This window comes from Cibotium barometz, chromosome 53 (assembly GCF_041138505.1).
Source record: "Cibotium barometz isolate CiBa-2024 chromosome 53, ASM4113850v1, whole genome shotgun sequence".
Classification (NCBI taxonomy): Eukaryota; Viridiplantae; Streptophyta; class Polypodiopsida; order Cyatheales; family Cibotiaceae; genus Cibotium; species Cibotium barometz.
The window spans coordinates 21,342,864-21,358,638 of record NC_141098.1 but is presented as its reverse complement, the minus strand read 5'-3'; the positions used below and the strand labels follow the sequence as shown (position 1 = coordinate 21,358,638).

Below are 15,775 nucleotides of genomic sequence, written 5' to 3'. Positions count from 1 at the left end.
TTCCCCAGCTAGTGCTAACATGCATCTAATAGTGAATGTTGAAGCATCAATGTGCACATGAAAAATTAGATCCTAATGAGGGGATCTCAGATGGGTGTGCTTGCTAATGCCTTCTTCAGAATCTGGTATGCCCACATTGGCATTCATCTATCTATTTAAAGATAGTAGCTTATATAAAGGTTTTGCATATATGGCATAAAAGAAAATGAGCCCAGTGATGCACCCCGTGGTGTAAGGCTGATTTACTAAATAAAGCAGTGCTTGATGGTAGGCAAGGAACAAAACTTGGTAGCTAGGAGATAATGTCTATACTTCTTTACAACATCATACACCATGGCTAAACCCTCTCTCTCAATAATTATGTAATTACATTCACCATCATTGAGTTGATGATTAGCAAAGGTCACAAGGAAGTCCATGTTGTGTTCCCCTGATCGGTGCTAACATGCATCCAATAGTGAGTGTGAAGCATCAATAAAATTAGATCCCAGTAAGGGGATCTCAAGTAGGTGTGCTCGCTAATGCCTTCTTTAATTTTTTGTTTTTCCACATTGGCATTCATCTGTCTATTTAAAGATAATCATTAGCTTATACAAGGGTCTTGCATATACATGCCCGATGAATCTCTACACCCCCTTCTAGTTGATGGTGGGTGGTGGTAATCCCAAGATCACACAAATCTTATTTTTATTTGTGGAGATGCCATTCTTGGAGACACGTCTACATATGACATTGTGTTTAACCCATAACTGGCATTTGAGCGGGGTTTAGTGAGATACAAGAGAGTTTGAATCTCTCAAAGACAAGCCTAAGTTGAGCAAGATTTTTCTTTCACTTCAAGTACACGCATTGGTCATCTAAGAACATTTCCATGATCTTTTAAAAGATATCCTTGAAGGTTGTACACATAAAGTATTAGAAGGTGGCAGGGGCATTGGTCAAGCTAAATGGCATGATGTGATAAGCGTACGTTCCCCCACTATGATATCTTGTTATCCTATATTAATTGGCTAGATCGATTGTGATACACATTATAGGGAGTTTGATTTACGGGACCATTTGCATGCCAAATTTGAGCTATGATGTTGGATTGGTGAGTCAATTTATGCAGGCCTCGAGGAAGCCACACTTGGATGTAGCTAGGAGGATACTCATGTACATAAAGTCCAAAGTAAACTATGGACTTTTCTATGAGGTTGAAGTACAGGTACACAGGTATAGATATAGATTGGGGTGGCAGGTAAAAAGACACTTCCACAACAAAAAGAGGCCTCACATGAAGAACTTCTACATGCTTTTCATGTCGCCTTGACAAGCTACCTACTAGGACTACCTAAAGCCAATCACCAAGGTGCCTTGAAGCCGGCTATGGATTGGTCCTCCACAGCCACTAGTAACATGGACCATCCATATCTCTCTAACTCGGTAGTAGCTTCACCCACCGACCTCCTGGGTGATGTGAGAACATGGTCTCACCATTAGGAAGGGGGGTATGTTACATGTTAAAACCACTTCATAGGTTAACATGGTTTCACCCGCCCATAAGGAGCTTTGCCATCTTACCCACTCGAACAAGCACATATCTTTTGTAAGACAATGCTAGAATATATAGAGTAGCTTTAACATGAGCTTAATGTCAAATAGGAAAAGTCTAAAGACTTTGTGTACATACTTGCTTAAGACTAGTAATAATGCTTGGACCATTTTTTAGTTTGGTCGACCAAGTGTGAATATTAGTCACTTGTATATAAGTCAATTTTGACAATAAGTAATACACATTGCTCCCTTGCAGTTTTGACAAATAAGCAATACACATCATTCCCTTGCAACAGAATATTTGTGATCTCTTTCCTCCTCTACTCATGCTTACATGTATGCTATTGAATCATGCTAGATAGGTTTGTTTGTAAGTTTCCCTTTTCCATTAGCATACGAGTGCTCAGGTGTTCACATGTAATGGTGTGATCTGTGGAGTATTTGATTTGTCAATCAATAGGCATTTGTGGGTTTGTGAAACTAGGGTTAGTGATCCATACATCGAGATTCACGTAGCTAGATTTTTCTTTTGGAGTGTTCTCACCAAGAGGAGGAAGTTTTACAAGATCTTGTCATATAGAATGCTATTCAAGACTCGTCACTTCATTTGAAGCTGTTGTTTTCACAGGGTGCTTGATTAGGAGATACATCATGAAGTTTCTTTGTGGATTGTGGTGGTGACAAGGTGAGGCAAGAATTCTAGCTTTGAGAGTGGTTGTAAACTGAGATTTCCTAGATCTTGGGCAAGTCATTATCTTGGAGGAAATTCTAGTGAAGTTTTTACACTCATTTAGATACCAACAGACAATCGAGGGTAGTTGTGATTTACTGGGGGAGAATGTGACATGCATATCCTTATGAATGTGGAAGACCAATAGTTGAAGGTATCATCATTTTAGGTTGTTGAGCCAACTAGAAGAGGGTGTCTAGGTGTGGAAAGGCTAGGCAAACAAGGCATGAGCCAACCAGAAGAGGGTGTTTAAGTGGATAGGCTAGGCAAACAAGGCATGAGCTAACCAAAAGAGGGTGTCTAGTTGTGGATAGAATAGGCAAACAAGGTGGCATTTCAGGTAGTTGATCCAACCAAAAGAGGGTGTCTAGGTGTGGTTAGGCAAGGCAAACAAGGCATGTGTCTTGTGGCCGGTTATATATGTGAAAAGATGGAGCAATAATGATAAAACTGGGTAGTGGAAAAATTGATTGACTAGTCCTATAGACCAAGCAACCCCATATTCACCTAGAATAGGGCGTTTTGGGTCTTATTTCAGCATCTAACGTTCTTATGGGCATTTTAGGTCTACTTCGGGACGTTTTGGGTCTTATTTCAACATCTCATATATACCTGAAAGTTCTTATGCAATGGAGCGTAGAATTGTGGGCAAGGGAGAGTCAGACTCAAATCTAGAGTCATCGTTGGGCTAAGAATAGATCTATCATGTTTATTCTTGTTAGGTGGAGGTGAGTGTGTTTACAGAGGTATCTGACGTGTGGGTTGTCAATTCGCGTTGGCATGTCTACTCATGGACATCTTTTTGCAACGTGGATAATGGTACTACATGATAGGCGTATTGTCAATCTGAGGGTACCAAAAGTGCCCCCTCTTGATTGTAACAAGGAGTTAGAATGTAGCACTTTTTCTCACGGGGGGCATTGAACGGTGCCCAATGCAAACCCCTCCGTGTGAAGGGGGCCAAAGGATCGTTTTTTTAAAGAAACAAACTATAGTTTAGGTATAGGTTATATTGGAAAATATCTTCGGTCTATTTGAGCCCTATAAATCTCCCATCTCAGACGGAAGCTTTCTCATTATTCTGGTGTAGCAGCGGCCTTCTTCACAGGTATGTAGCACAATACCCCCGAGCTTGTCTTCAACTGTATTTTTGTTAGAAAAGGTAAGTGAATTTGCCCATGAAGCTGACATTAGGGTTTTGGCTTCTGTCAAGCTGTCTGCTCTGCGCGCGCCCAGAGAGAGAGAGAGGCTATGGTTATCGCTATGTTTTTTATGGTTTGTTTGGGGTCAATTCTACATACGAGGATGGGTCATCAACTGTGTCCTGTTGCTTCATGTGTGCCAGAGTTCCCAGGCACTGGTCTTTGTGCGTGCATAGACACCCCACTTAGCTGATATTGATTCCTCTAACTATTTATTTATTTATCTATCTATCTATTTATTTATCTATACACACATTCTTTAAGTCCTTTTACAAACCTTGCAGAGGAGACTCACATATCTAAGATGTTCTGAATATGTCTTGAGAGCTTAACATAAGGCATGGAGAGGAGAGTTCAATAGCGGTATCCTAGAGATGTTCTAAATATGTTTTGCGAGCTTATCGGAGTACACAAGGCATTGTCTCATGTCCTCTGACCTGAATTTATGCTAGTCACACCAATGCTTCTCAGGACGGGCTTACCTGCGCACATGCCAGAAACTGATAAGCTTATGAGGACATGGCCTGATCCCATCTGACCTGCATACATTCCTGACATTGTCTTTTTTAGATGCTGAAGGGTGTCACAGAGGTTTCCAGCGGGGTAGATTGTTCAAGGATATGGAAAGGTGGTTTAAAAAGTGGGAAGTTTGCTTGTGACATGAGAGAGAGTTGTATGATAGGGGGGTTTACATGGAGTGGGGCAAGGTAGAATTGTATGAGTGTTCAAGGATACGGAGAGGTGGTTTAAAAAGTGGCAAGTTTGCTTGTGACATGAGAGAGAGCTGTATGATAGGGGGGTTTACATGGAGTAGGGTCAAGGTAGAATTGTATACCACAGATGTTTGGGAGGTATGGAGTACCGAGGACATGGTATGGGGAGTAGGGGTCCATTAAAGAGTAAGTGGCTAGAATGGTAATGTTGTCAGGGACTTGGAATGCTATTGATATTGGAGAGCAGTATGCTGGGTGGTGAGAATTCTTTCTGGTTTTACACCAATTCTTTCTGTTCGAAGTGGCTCAATTGCTCAATGAGCTATGGGGGTGTGAGTTTTCCTTAGCGCTAGCCTTCATCATGGCTGTGTCTGCCTTTTACCTCTCAAGGGTGATAGAAGCTCAGTATGGTGTTTTATCTATGAAGATCCTTTTTACTTAGGTGGACTGAAGCATTTAAGAAATGCATTGTTTTAGTGGGGTACCCCCCCCACCCCTTTTCTCCCAGACTTGGCGTTGAAACATCAGAGAGACTTGTAAGAATGATGAAGTATACACCAACTATATCATTTTATACCTTAAAGCATGTTAAAAACCCATGTTTGAGGTGCTGCACTATGTATGCTGCAGTTGCTAGGCATGCAGATTGAAGACTCAGATTCGTGATTCATTCAATCTTCAAGCTTCAAACTTCAAACTTCAATGATCATCAACCAAATGAAGGGCCAAGTCACAAAAATTGAATGTGAAGTACAAATGTCATAAATGGTTCATGGATATATATATATGTGTATATATATATATATATATATATACACATACACACCTCCATCTTGTTTGTATACGCACATTGGGGGGGAAGAGAGAGAGAGAGAGAGAGAGAGTCTTCATATTCAATGAGTAAGGGATTGAAATGGAAATGGTCTTCTTTTTGATCGAGGTCATTTTGTGAATGCCTATCTAGATATTGAAATAAAATCTCATAGTTTGATCTTGTTATATACTGAAGTGGTTCTGTTTTGTGCGCTACTCCGATGGAAATGCTAACTAATGGTGTCTTTTGAAAACCTCAAGCTCGGCCTCGCAATGCAGGTGTTTTCAAGATTTGTTCGCCTGGAGGTTGCCATCTCCAAAATGATGCCGTCAGCTCTCGCCTCTACAACAAACACAATTACATCTCTTGGAGGTGAGAGTGTGAGACATCTTTTAGATGCCTATCCAAGGGTGGGGGCGTTGCGAGGGTCAACTCACTTCATTTCGTCCCAACCCTCTACCTTCAGTGGTGGGATAAGGTTTGCTCCTCACAGATGGCTAGAGATGAAAACGAACGAGAAAGGGAGAGCCTTTTGTACAAATTCTAACAACCTTGAGTCAAACATCCCCCAAGACAACCAAGCCCCCCCTCAGCAGCAGCCTCCTCAGAGGACCTATGAAGTGAGTAACAAGTATTTTAACTTGTAATTTTTTACAATAACAATTATACAAGTCTTTACTTGATCTATTGTACCGACTTTTGGGCGCCAGGCATGTTATTGAGTATGCCATACTATGCATGACCAGGATTTGGGCATAAGTTTTGTGAGTATTTCTCTCCTGTCTACCTAAAAAACAAACTTTTGCACTTGTTAAAAAATTTCAGGATCTGGAGCCAGATCGGTATCAGCAGATGAGTCCTACAATAAGGAGGCGACCTTACAATTTGGAGGCTAAGATGCGTATGAAGGCATACCGAAGAGAGGCCATGCAAAGGATGCGTGCCCAAGAGCTTGAAGATGAAGAAAAGAATTTTCAGCTTGATTACTCTTCGATCTACAAGAAGGGTGACCCGGGTACAATGCAAGGTGTGGTAAGAGACATCATTTCTGTGGGCTACTTTGTGACCTTACCCAATGGTAGAGAAGGCTTTCTGGCATCATCACAGCTAGGTTGCTCTGGTGGCATTCCCCTGCTAACACGGCTGTTCAAGGTGGGAAGCGAGGTCACTGTACGTGTCATTCAAGTGCCAGATGGGGGTCGTGACAGGCTTTATCTAAGGCCATAAGAGGATGGTCAGGTAAACTGATGGAATAATGTGAAGTGGCAGTATTGGTTTGTGCTGTGGAGCTAAAGAGATCAAGGACTTGTTTTTTGCCTAGTTGGCTAAGTTGGTGACCTATCAGTAAGTATGTATGGGGTAGTGTGGTATGATTAACTACTAGTATTTACTGATTGTGCTGTGAGCTTCTAGTATAAACTTTACTTATGAATATAAGGGTTAACTTGAAATGCAATGAACTTGTGAGATACCAGTCTTGAGAATGAACTTTGCAGATCCATGCATCATACACATGGAGTTAGTGTATGTGTTCTGATTTTATTTCAAGACAATACTCTGTGTGTGTGTGTAGATGCCTCAGTTCAGGATTTTGCACTGCTGTGTGGGTACCATGGGCCATGTTTTGCCTTTATGGATGTTAATGCTATCATCAGCCTCCGTCTCTCTTTCTCTCTCTCATCTCGAGAATGAATTTTTAGTAGTCAGATGTAGCAGTAACTTCCCACCCAGTGTGCGAGAAGTATGAGGTCTTGCTTGCCAATTAAGAGCTTTAATGAATGTGTCCGTAGAGTCTCTATACAGTTATTCTACTTTTGTATCCAATCTATCATGGCACACTTTTTCAAACAGCTTGTTCTTTGTTCTACCACAGCCTTCAAAATGTTCGTCCACCAACTTTAAGTGCTCACTGGGTGCTTTGAGCTATATATAGTGCTTCAATTTAAATGGAGTGCAGTATTACACTATTTTCTGCTCCTGCACCGTGCCCTCCAAATAGACCACTGGTCTCATGGTCTTATTTTTAAGTCGGCCTGAGTTTTTTTTAATTATATGATACACCCAATGTATGTTACAATTTCATTCAGATAAAAGGCTGTGTACCACTATGGCCTGCCGCATGTGGTGTTGTTCATGTAGGCACATTGGTTTTCCCCTCCTGGAAAATGCATCTTTGTGGTGGTGGTTTCTTCACATAGCTGAAACTTGGCTTTACTTCCGGGTTGTCAATCATTCTGTGTAAACATGCAAAATGGTATATAGATCTAGAGTGGAAGGAAGTGCCTAGAGTCAAGCTGTGTGTGTGTGTGTGTGTGTGTGTGAGAGAGAGAGAGAGAGAGAGAGAGAGAGAGAGAGAGAGGAGGGGGTTTACTGGGCGAGCACACCACAGGTCTTGGGGATTGTTGTTTTGCTAGTTGAAATGCACATCGAGATGCTGAGTACTTCATGCACTAACATGACACCCTTTGAAGATAAAAAGTACTTCATGCACCCAACATGACTAGTTGACATAACTTAAGGTCTAACAGACTTTTTTTAAATGTTGAAAAGAAAGAGGAGAAGGGCAAGGAAAATACATGTATGGGTAGTTTGTATACTTGTCTAACACACTAGTCAATTATAAATTCAAAGGGCTTGGGCATCTATGCTTATGGTTTGTCTCTTTGAACATTTAAATGTACAGCATTAGCGAATTGTAGACATTTGAGAGTATGTTTACTTGCTTATTGAGGCACAACATCTCTATGAATTCTAGAAGGTTGACAAATCGTTCTTAATGTTGACATGAAGAAGCATAAACGAGTTCACTTGCAAGAAATTTGAGATAAAATATAAAAAATGAGCATGCTTCAATTGCTGAATTTTAGAAGAAGCCCCACATAATGCTTGTCGTCATGTTAACCAACATCAATGGAGTACAAAATTCTTAATTTTGACTAAAAACAAGTCTTTCCCTTACAATTGAAGTCAATGTGAAATTTTGTTTACTTGGGCCGTGTTATAAGTTGTGTACATGTGAGTAACTATTTATGGTTGCTATCTTAATTGTGAGATTTATGGTTATTTTTGTAAAAGACAAGCCCATGTGGGTACAAAGCTATTCATTGCTCCTTGGGCTATTTTGGAAGAAATATGAAAAAGTTATTGCGTGTTCAAAGTGGAGCCACTCTTGTTTGTGCACACAGGTAGGGCAGGGAAGAGATGGCACCTAGTACATCTTGTGTTAATTTCTTCATGCGTGTATGTGCTTTCATATCTTTTTGCCATTGTTGATTTATTTGAGTATGTTGTTCAATTCTAGTTTGGAATTGATGGTGAGAGATTTCTCTTTGAACCCAGATAAAATCTAGTTTGAAAGGAGAAAGATTTCTCCTTATTCAAAGCGCCAATCATCCAAAGAAAAAAATCGATCTCATGCTCATTCTCTCTCCTAAGTGGGGGTCTCCTTTAGGAACTTTTTTGGCATCACATCCTTATAGTCACATAAGATTTGCTTGAAATTCCTAATGCAAACCATCTAAAACACTATCAATTTCAGACTCTTTCTTTCCCATGAGCAAGAAAAATCATTGCTTGCTTTCCCTCACAACCTTCTTGAACTTTTTGGCACCAACTAAAAGTTTGTGTTGGTTGCCTACTTTTGCACCATTCATATATTGGCTCTATTGAAAACTAATTATATTTCATTCTATCCTTTTCCACTGTGTAGGTAGTTTTTCAAAAACCAAATGAGTGGCAATTTATCATGGCCTCCCAAATAAATCATCGCATACATTCATAAGAAAAACATTACAAAGTTCTTCATCCGAATATTTGTAGATCTTAAGAACAATACATTGAGGGGAAACAAAAAGCTCATGACCATCTATCAAACTAAGCTAATATGGTTTCAAAAGATGCTTATTCTCTAATTTTAACTCATGAACCGTCTTTTGACTCACCAAGTTACCATACTTCCATTACTATATTAATCACGTGACAAAGTTTAATTTTATAAGAGATCTAGTTTAATAATCAAAAAGTGACTAGTTCTTTACAAGTGTGATGAAGACATTCCATGAATTGATAGGGGACCTGTTATATTGGACATTGATTTGTGTTTGAAATGCTTCCAAAAAGCACTAAATCTTTCTTCTAGAGGTCAATCTTTGAATTTTATACCTATTGAAGCTGACAATTTATTAAAATAGTTTGTACAAAACTAGTATGAGATGCCAAATTTCAATAGATTACAACTTTGTATGGTAAAAATCTATGAGAGCTTTGTAGAAACATTAGAAATAGGATAGAGAACATAATCATCAAAGCCTGAAGTTAACTTCTTCATATAAGTAGAATTATAAGCAATTCAATGCAGCATAGTTGTAGCACCAAAAGCTTGATTTCTTCCCAATCAATAGTCCACCAAGTAACTGGGTGTGGAATTCACTTCCTAACTTGAGATATCTTCTTTCGCTTGCTAACCTTCTATTCTTCAAGGGCTAATTCTAATGTTTATGATTTTCCTAGCTTTGAAAAGTTGTGAGTCATCACATATGGAGGTTGGATTTTTTTTTAATAAATCAAATTCCTTTTTGATAAATCAGGTGCTGATAGATGGATTAAACTCCTAACGAGTTTTGAAAATTTGCTCTTATGATGTAGGTTTTAGGATAAGATGAACTTATCAAAGGATGGGGGATATCATAGCTAAAACTACAGTTATATGATTATTAACTCATTTCAAGATTAATATATATGCTTCCACTAATATTCGACATCAAAGATTAAAGATAGACACTTCAGATGAATCCGCTAGTCTCTCTGCTTGATCTCTGCTCACCTATAGCTAGATGCTTAGACGAAGAGAAAGAGCTCTAACACATTATAGCCATAGGAGATAAGAGACAAGTAACACCATATTCATTAAACTTAAAGATAGACACTTCACATGAATCCGCTAGTCTCTCTGCTTGATCTCTGCTCACCTATAGCTAGATGCTTAGACGAAGAGAAAGAGCTCTAACACATTATAGCCATAGGAGATAAGAGACAAGTAACACCATATTCATTAAACTATAAGTTTGTACGATCTATAACCCATCTTGCTCACATCAGAAAAAGGAGATGTATTCATATATGATGCATACACCACACTAAAAAGACCTAGTTCCAAAAGAATAAAAGCTACACACCATAATGAAGCATATACCTCAAAAGCTATCCATAAAATCACCAAACTCACATGTGTAACACTCGTTACAAGTGTTCAAAAGACAGTTCGTTCTCGTTAAATGGCAAAGAACAGTGAGAACTTGGTGATCATCGAAGGAGAATCAAAGATGAAACAATGCTCAACACGTCACTTAGTGTCCCCAACAATCCATTCTAGGCTGAGAACCACATTCTTTACAACATATGAGAAACATAATAAACAAGCCCGGTAGGATTGTTGAACTTTTGAGCAGATCATCTATTACAATTGAACCATATAATGCCAAATCCATAAAAGGAATACAAACACAAAAAGAAGAGGAGTACTGATTTCCCCTTCAAGAGGAATAGGTACTATCTATTGAAACATGAGAAAGAATCAAAGGAAGAATCTATAGACGGTACTACAAGACTAAGAGTAAAGATGAGGATTTCTATGGATCCATTATTACAAGGTCTATAAAATCTATGACTAAAGGTGTTGCTACACTTCATTACATATCCACATTGGGAGAAGCACTCTTATCTTGTGAAGATGATGATATAGCTTCCATCTTCACACACCTACGTATGTAGACCTAAAGGACTAGATTAAAAGAGCGATCAACAGCTTAGCACAATGGACCAATGTAGCCATTTATATGGTAGTGATGTGTGGACATAGGCTAATAATGGTCCGAGGAACTTTCCCCCCCGAGCATATGTACATACTTATCAGTGTGTGCAAGTGACCTTATCATGCCACTTCACTTATACTTCACTCGTTCTCATCAATCTACTTTGTTTGTTGTGCTTCTCTTTATCTCTCCTTGCTTGTTGCATCTGTGTGTGTTGCTAACTTGATCTCCACTCCAATAATTGCTTGTTGCATCTGTGTGTGTTGCTAACTTGATCTCCACTCTAATAATTGGTATTAGGGCAGGATCTCTTAGCTCTCCATCTCTTTGAGCTATTGTCTCAAATTGATTTCTCCACTTAGGTGGAGAAAGTATACACTATTGTGTGCTGTTAACTACGTTAATATAATTTTTATTCATATTAGGGCATGTTTCGGGCATGTTTCGGGGCCTGTTTGCTCTTAGCACTCTATCTCCTTGAGCTATTGTCGCAAATTGATTTATCCTCTTAGGTGGAGAAGGTATGCCCTATCATGTGTTGTTAACTATGTTAACACAATTTTTACGCATATTAAGGGGCATGTTTTGGGGCTCTTTTGCATTCTATAAGGTTTCTGTAAACATCTCGGGGAGTGTTAACTCGAACTGCCTTTGTAATTTTGAGTTTTTGTATATTGGAGCAACATTTGGTGTGTAGACACAAGGCCATCATCATCATCAAATTTTCTTTGTTTGATTTTGGGTTTTTTGCACTGTAGTAGCATTGGGTGTATGAACAGGGCCATCATTACCTTCAATACTGCATTTTGGGTTTTTTGCACTGTAATAACATTTGGTGTATGAACATGCCCATCATTACCTTCAACATTGCATTTTTTGTGTAGACAGGTCCATCGTCACCTTTGACATCGTATCTTTGAGCTTATCATCAACAGCTTCAAGCATTATCAACATTATCATCGATTTTTGCATTCTTGATAAGTAATATTTTCACACTCTCTACATTCTAACAATTTTCATACACTTTGTAGGTTTCCTCTGTTAATCAATGATCTATTGGTAGAGCCATGTTGGTTACATTGAGTGGGCGTTGACAATACCTACACAGTTGAAATATTTGCATTTTGTTTCAGAGATTAGTTAGTTGTAGACTAAAAAATGGCAAGCAGTGATGTATTTGGGGTGCTAACCTGAGGATAAGCTTGACGGGACTGATGGTCATATATGCTACGACATGTATTAGTTACCAAAGGGCTTTGGAAATTTGTCATTTACATTAAGGCATGCCCTATCTCGCATGCACAAGTCGCATGCACAGTATAGTATAAGTACTTTGGATGGTAACACTAGTTTAGATATAACTATGATGCCTACCTTTATACCTCCCACAACAGAACAAACGATATGGGATGGCAAGGATGCACAGGCACATGTATTGATGGAACTCTCTATGAAGAGGAGTATTATTCTTCATATTTTCTCATGTAAACTACCAAGCAGGCTTTGGATGTGCTTGCACTTTACCAAGTGCATAACAAGGCATGAGTGGCCTACTTGTGTAAGCGGTTAGAGCCTATGCATATGAATGAGGGAGATAGGTTTCTCACACAATGTTAAACCGTTCCTAGGGTTAACAAGAGCTACTACCATTATCTTACATCAAGGAGTCAGGGTAGATACAACCAAAGGTCATACATTCAAGCTATGAAGCAATGGTGTCCAAATTTACACCTTGGACGGGCGCTCGCAATGGTCCGATGGAATACTTAAGGTGATTACCACTTCAAGAGCATGTGGTAGCAAGTTAGGATGAAGTCCCAAGTAATTTACTTCATGGATATATTATGAGATTAGTCATTGTAATAACATTAGGCCTCTTATGAGCCTAAAGTGTGCGGCCAGCCCACAGTTTAAGTGAGCGTGAACACTTATGACCATGTATATAAGTGAATATCTTTCATAATACAAGGATACTCTCCCATTGTGCAATAGAGTGTCTCTCTAATGCACAATCTCTCTCTCTAATGCATGCTAGTGAGTGTGTGTGAGTGATGTGAGGTGAGAGGAGGGACGAGTACACATAGTGCAACGCGGCGGTGTGACAACGCTTGAGGGAGATGCGGTGGAATTGCTTCTCAAGGAGTTGTAGAGCTTCGAGACCTCGAGGGTTACGAGCTCGGCCATTGGAAAGATTCTCATAATAGTTTGCAGTTCACCAAGTAATCTCTTGTTGGATGTGTTTCAAGGAGGGTTAGGGTATACACAAATTAAAGACATTAGGGAGCACCTTGCATGTATTGATGAGGCCTATCTGAACAATTCACTGGTGTCTATTGTTCGTACTGCTTTATTGGATTTGTACCAGGGTTTTGCATCCACACTTTAGCTCATGATAAAGGGTATCCCCAACGCCCTTACATTTGATAAGTTGGTTACAATGCTCTTGGAAAAGAAGAGTAATCTTTGTAAAATCTTTCAAACTAGTATACATGTGGGAGATCATGCATTCACTTCAAGTATAAAAGATAAAGACAAATCCTTTTCTCAGGGCAGCTATAAGCCAATGGCATAATCAGCTCAATCTTCTGGCAAGGATGCCAAGCCTAAGAGTAAAGACAAATGCAACTACTTTTGCAAAAGCAAGGCCATTATATCAATGAATGTAGAAAAAGGATGGAGAAGGAGGACAAAGAGTCAGGCATGGCTATGGAGTTGATACATCAGCACCAAGTGTTAAAAAGAAGGATTTACCAAACTATGTACAGGATGAAGAAAGGGTCAGACATGGCTATGGGGTGATGCATCTCAGCACCAAGTGTTAGAAAGAAGGATTCATCGAACTATGTATAGGATGATTGGGCATTCATTGTCCACTATAGTTATGACCCTTCTATCTATGATATATGCATGTGCTAGCAAGCTCAAGGTGATTTATTTTCCTCCCTTGATTCTGTTCCATAAGGAGGCACAGTCACATGTGCAAATAACTCCTCATATCTAGCGAGAAAGTTGTTCTCAATTAAAGTTGGTCCTATGAGGACACCATCAATCAAGGGATATTAATTGATCATGACTACTTTAGGCACACTTTGGTGTATCCATTAATTGATCATGACTACTTTAGGCACACTTTGGTGTATCCATTAATTGATCATGACTACTTTAGGCACACTTTGGTGTATCCATTAAAAGCATTGAAAGCAAATTCAAAGATTTTACATGCTTTAGACACTTTGTTTCTTTGGTTGAAAATTTGTCTACATGTAAAATTGGCACCCTTCGCACAAATCGAGGGGGGGGAGGGGGGGAGTATATGTCAAAGAGTTTCATGTATACATGGCTAAAAGAGGCACAAAACATCAATGCACAATGTCTTAAAATCAAAATGGTGTAGCTAAGAGGAAGAACATATCTCTCATGGAGATGGCATGTTACATGGTTAAAGGCCATAATTTGCCTCATGTTTTTTGGTTGGAGGCAGTAATGTGTCACTTATGTACTAAGGCCTTGCAAACAATGTCTTTTTATCAAGATCTTTGTGGCTCATTTGAGTGTTTTTTATTATCTTACTTATACTCTTGTACCTACATAACAAGGCAATAAGCTGGATGATAAGATAAAAAAATATATTTTTATGGGATACAACTCTGAAAGCAAAGGGTATAGACTTTACCATCTAGCCACAAAGCAAGATTTGGTGTGAGTAGAACTCAGTTCAGCCCAAGATTTTTTTTGCAAAAAAAGTAAAATGTATGCTCACAAGACATCTTTGATACACTCTTACCTATGTACAATGTTGGGCAGCCATATACAGACCAAAAAATGCTCAACAAGGTGCTACAAGTTAGCCCATACCAGATGAAAATTAGCTCCAATTTCAGCATGCACATCAGCTTATTAATGAGGTAATTGTATGATATAGTGGATGAGGAAAGACCAATCATACATGCATCCAAGTGTATGATAAAATGGCTAGTGTAGACATTACAAGACAATAAATTAGCTACTCCTTGGTAAATATTTGGTAGTACTCAAACCGCGTGAGGTCATGCACTTATGCCATGGGCACATTTTCCCCCCACTGAGTTTTTCCTCATGGCCATCCACATCGTGAGGTTATGCACTTATGCCATGGGAACTTTTGTCCCACTAGGTTTTTCCCCAAGTGTGAATGGGCACCTTAGGGTTAGCTAGTATATAAGCAACCTCCTTCACAATTTAGGGTTGCTTGCTCACTTATACTTTCACTTTATACTTGTAGAGCTTTCCTTTCTCTCCTTTGAGCTTGTCATTCTCCCTCACACTCTACACCACCCTTGTGTGCTTGCCTTTGAGTATTGTGTGTGTGTGAGTTTAGCTCTCCATTCTTCTAAGATATCCAACAATGGTATAAGAGAAAATATTTTTTGTAGCTTGCTTTTTAGTGTTTTTCTCTACATTGTGTGCAAACTTTCATAGCTTATGTTTAAGCTTTGAATAGCTTGTTTCATTTGGTCTTTATCAAGTGTTTGTAGCTTAATTTGAAACTTTCTATTGAAGCTTCCATTGAAGCTCTCTTTCTCACTGTACTATGAAGGAGATAGATGTGATGTGAAACGGGATAGATGTGAATGAATGAGATGTGAATGGGAATGAATGTAAATGATGTGATACTATGAAGGGGATAGATGTGAATGAATGTGATGTGAAACGGGATAGATGTGAATGAATGAGATGTGATGTGAATGGATGAGATGTGAATCGGGATAGATGTGAATGAATGAGATGTGAGGTGAAATGGATGTGATGTGATGTGAATCGGGATAGATGCAAATGAATGAGATGTGAGGTGAAATGGATGTGATGTGATGTGAGTGGATAAGATGTGATGAGGATAAATGAGAAAAGATGTGATGAGATGGAAAATGATGTGATTGGATGAGAATGGGAATACATATAAATTGGATGTGGATTAAGTAATGTGGATTGAT

At 39.1% G+C, this 15,775-nt stretch overlaps 1 protein-coding gene across 2 annotated transcripts; it reads left to right on the top strand.

Moving 5' to 3' along the window:
- Positions 1-3,270: 3,270 nt before the first annotated feature.
- Positions 3,271-6,451, top strand: LOC147608399 (uncharacterized). Of its 2 annotated transcripts, none has more exons than XM_086788916.1 (3): positions 3,271-3,374; positions 5,274-5,615; positions 5,821-6,451. In XM_086788916.1, exons 2-3 carry the CDS (start codon positions 5,316-5,318, stop codon positions 6,220-6,222), a joined length of 702 nt encoding a protein of 233 aa, XP_086645042.1. In that variant the 5' UTR covers positions 3,271-3,374; positions 5,274-5,315; the 3' UTR covers positions 6,223-6,451. The 2 variants fall into 2 exon arrangements, with proteins under 2 accessions (XP_086645042.1, XP_086645041.1); XM_086788915.1 differs by having other exon boundaries at positions 3,273-3,374; positions 5,256-5,615.
- Positions 6,452-15,775: the final 9,324 nt, after the last annotated feature.

Bases quoted from the DNA above. Each gene is read 5' to 3' on its own strand.
- LOC147608399 (XM_086788915.1), top strand. From the start codon at position 5,268: ATGCAGGTGTTTTCAAGATTTGTTCGCCTGGAGGTTGCCATCTCCAAA. The intron at 5,616-5,820 runs GTGAGTAACAAG...AAAAAATTTCAG, and splicing joins CTCCTCAGAGGACCTATGAA to GATCTGGAGCCAGATCGGTA.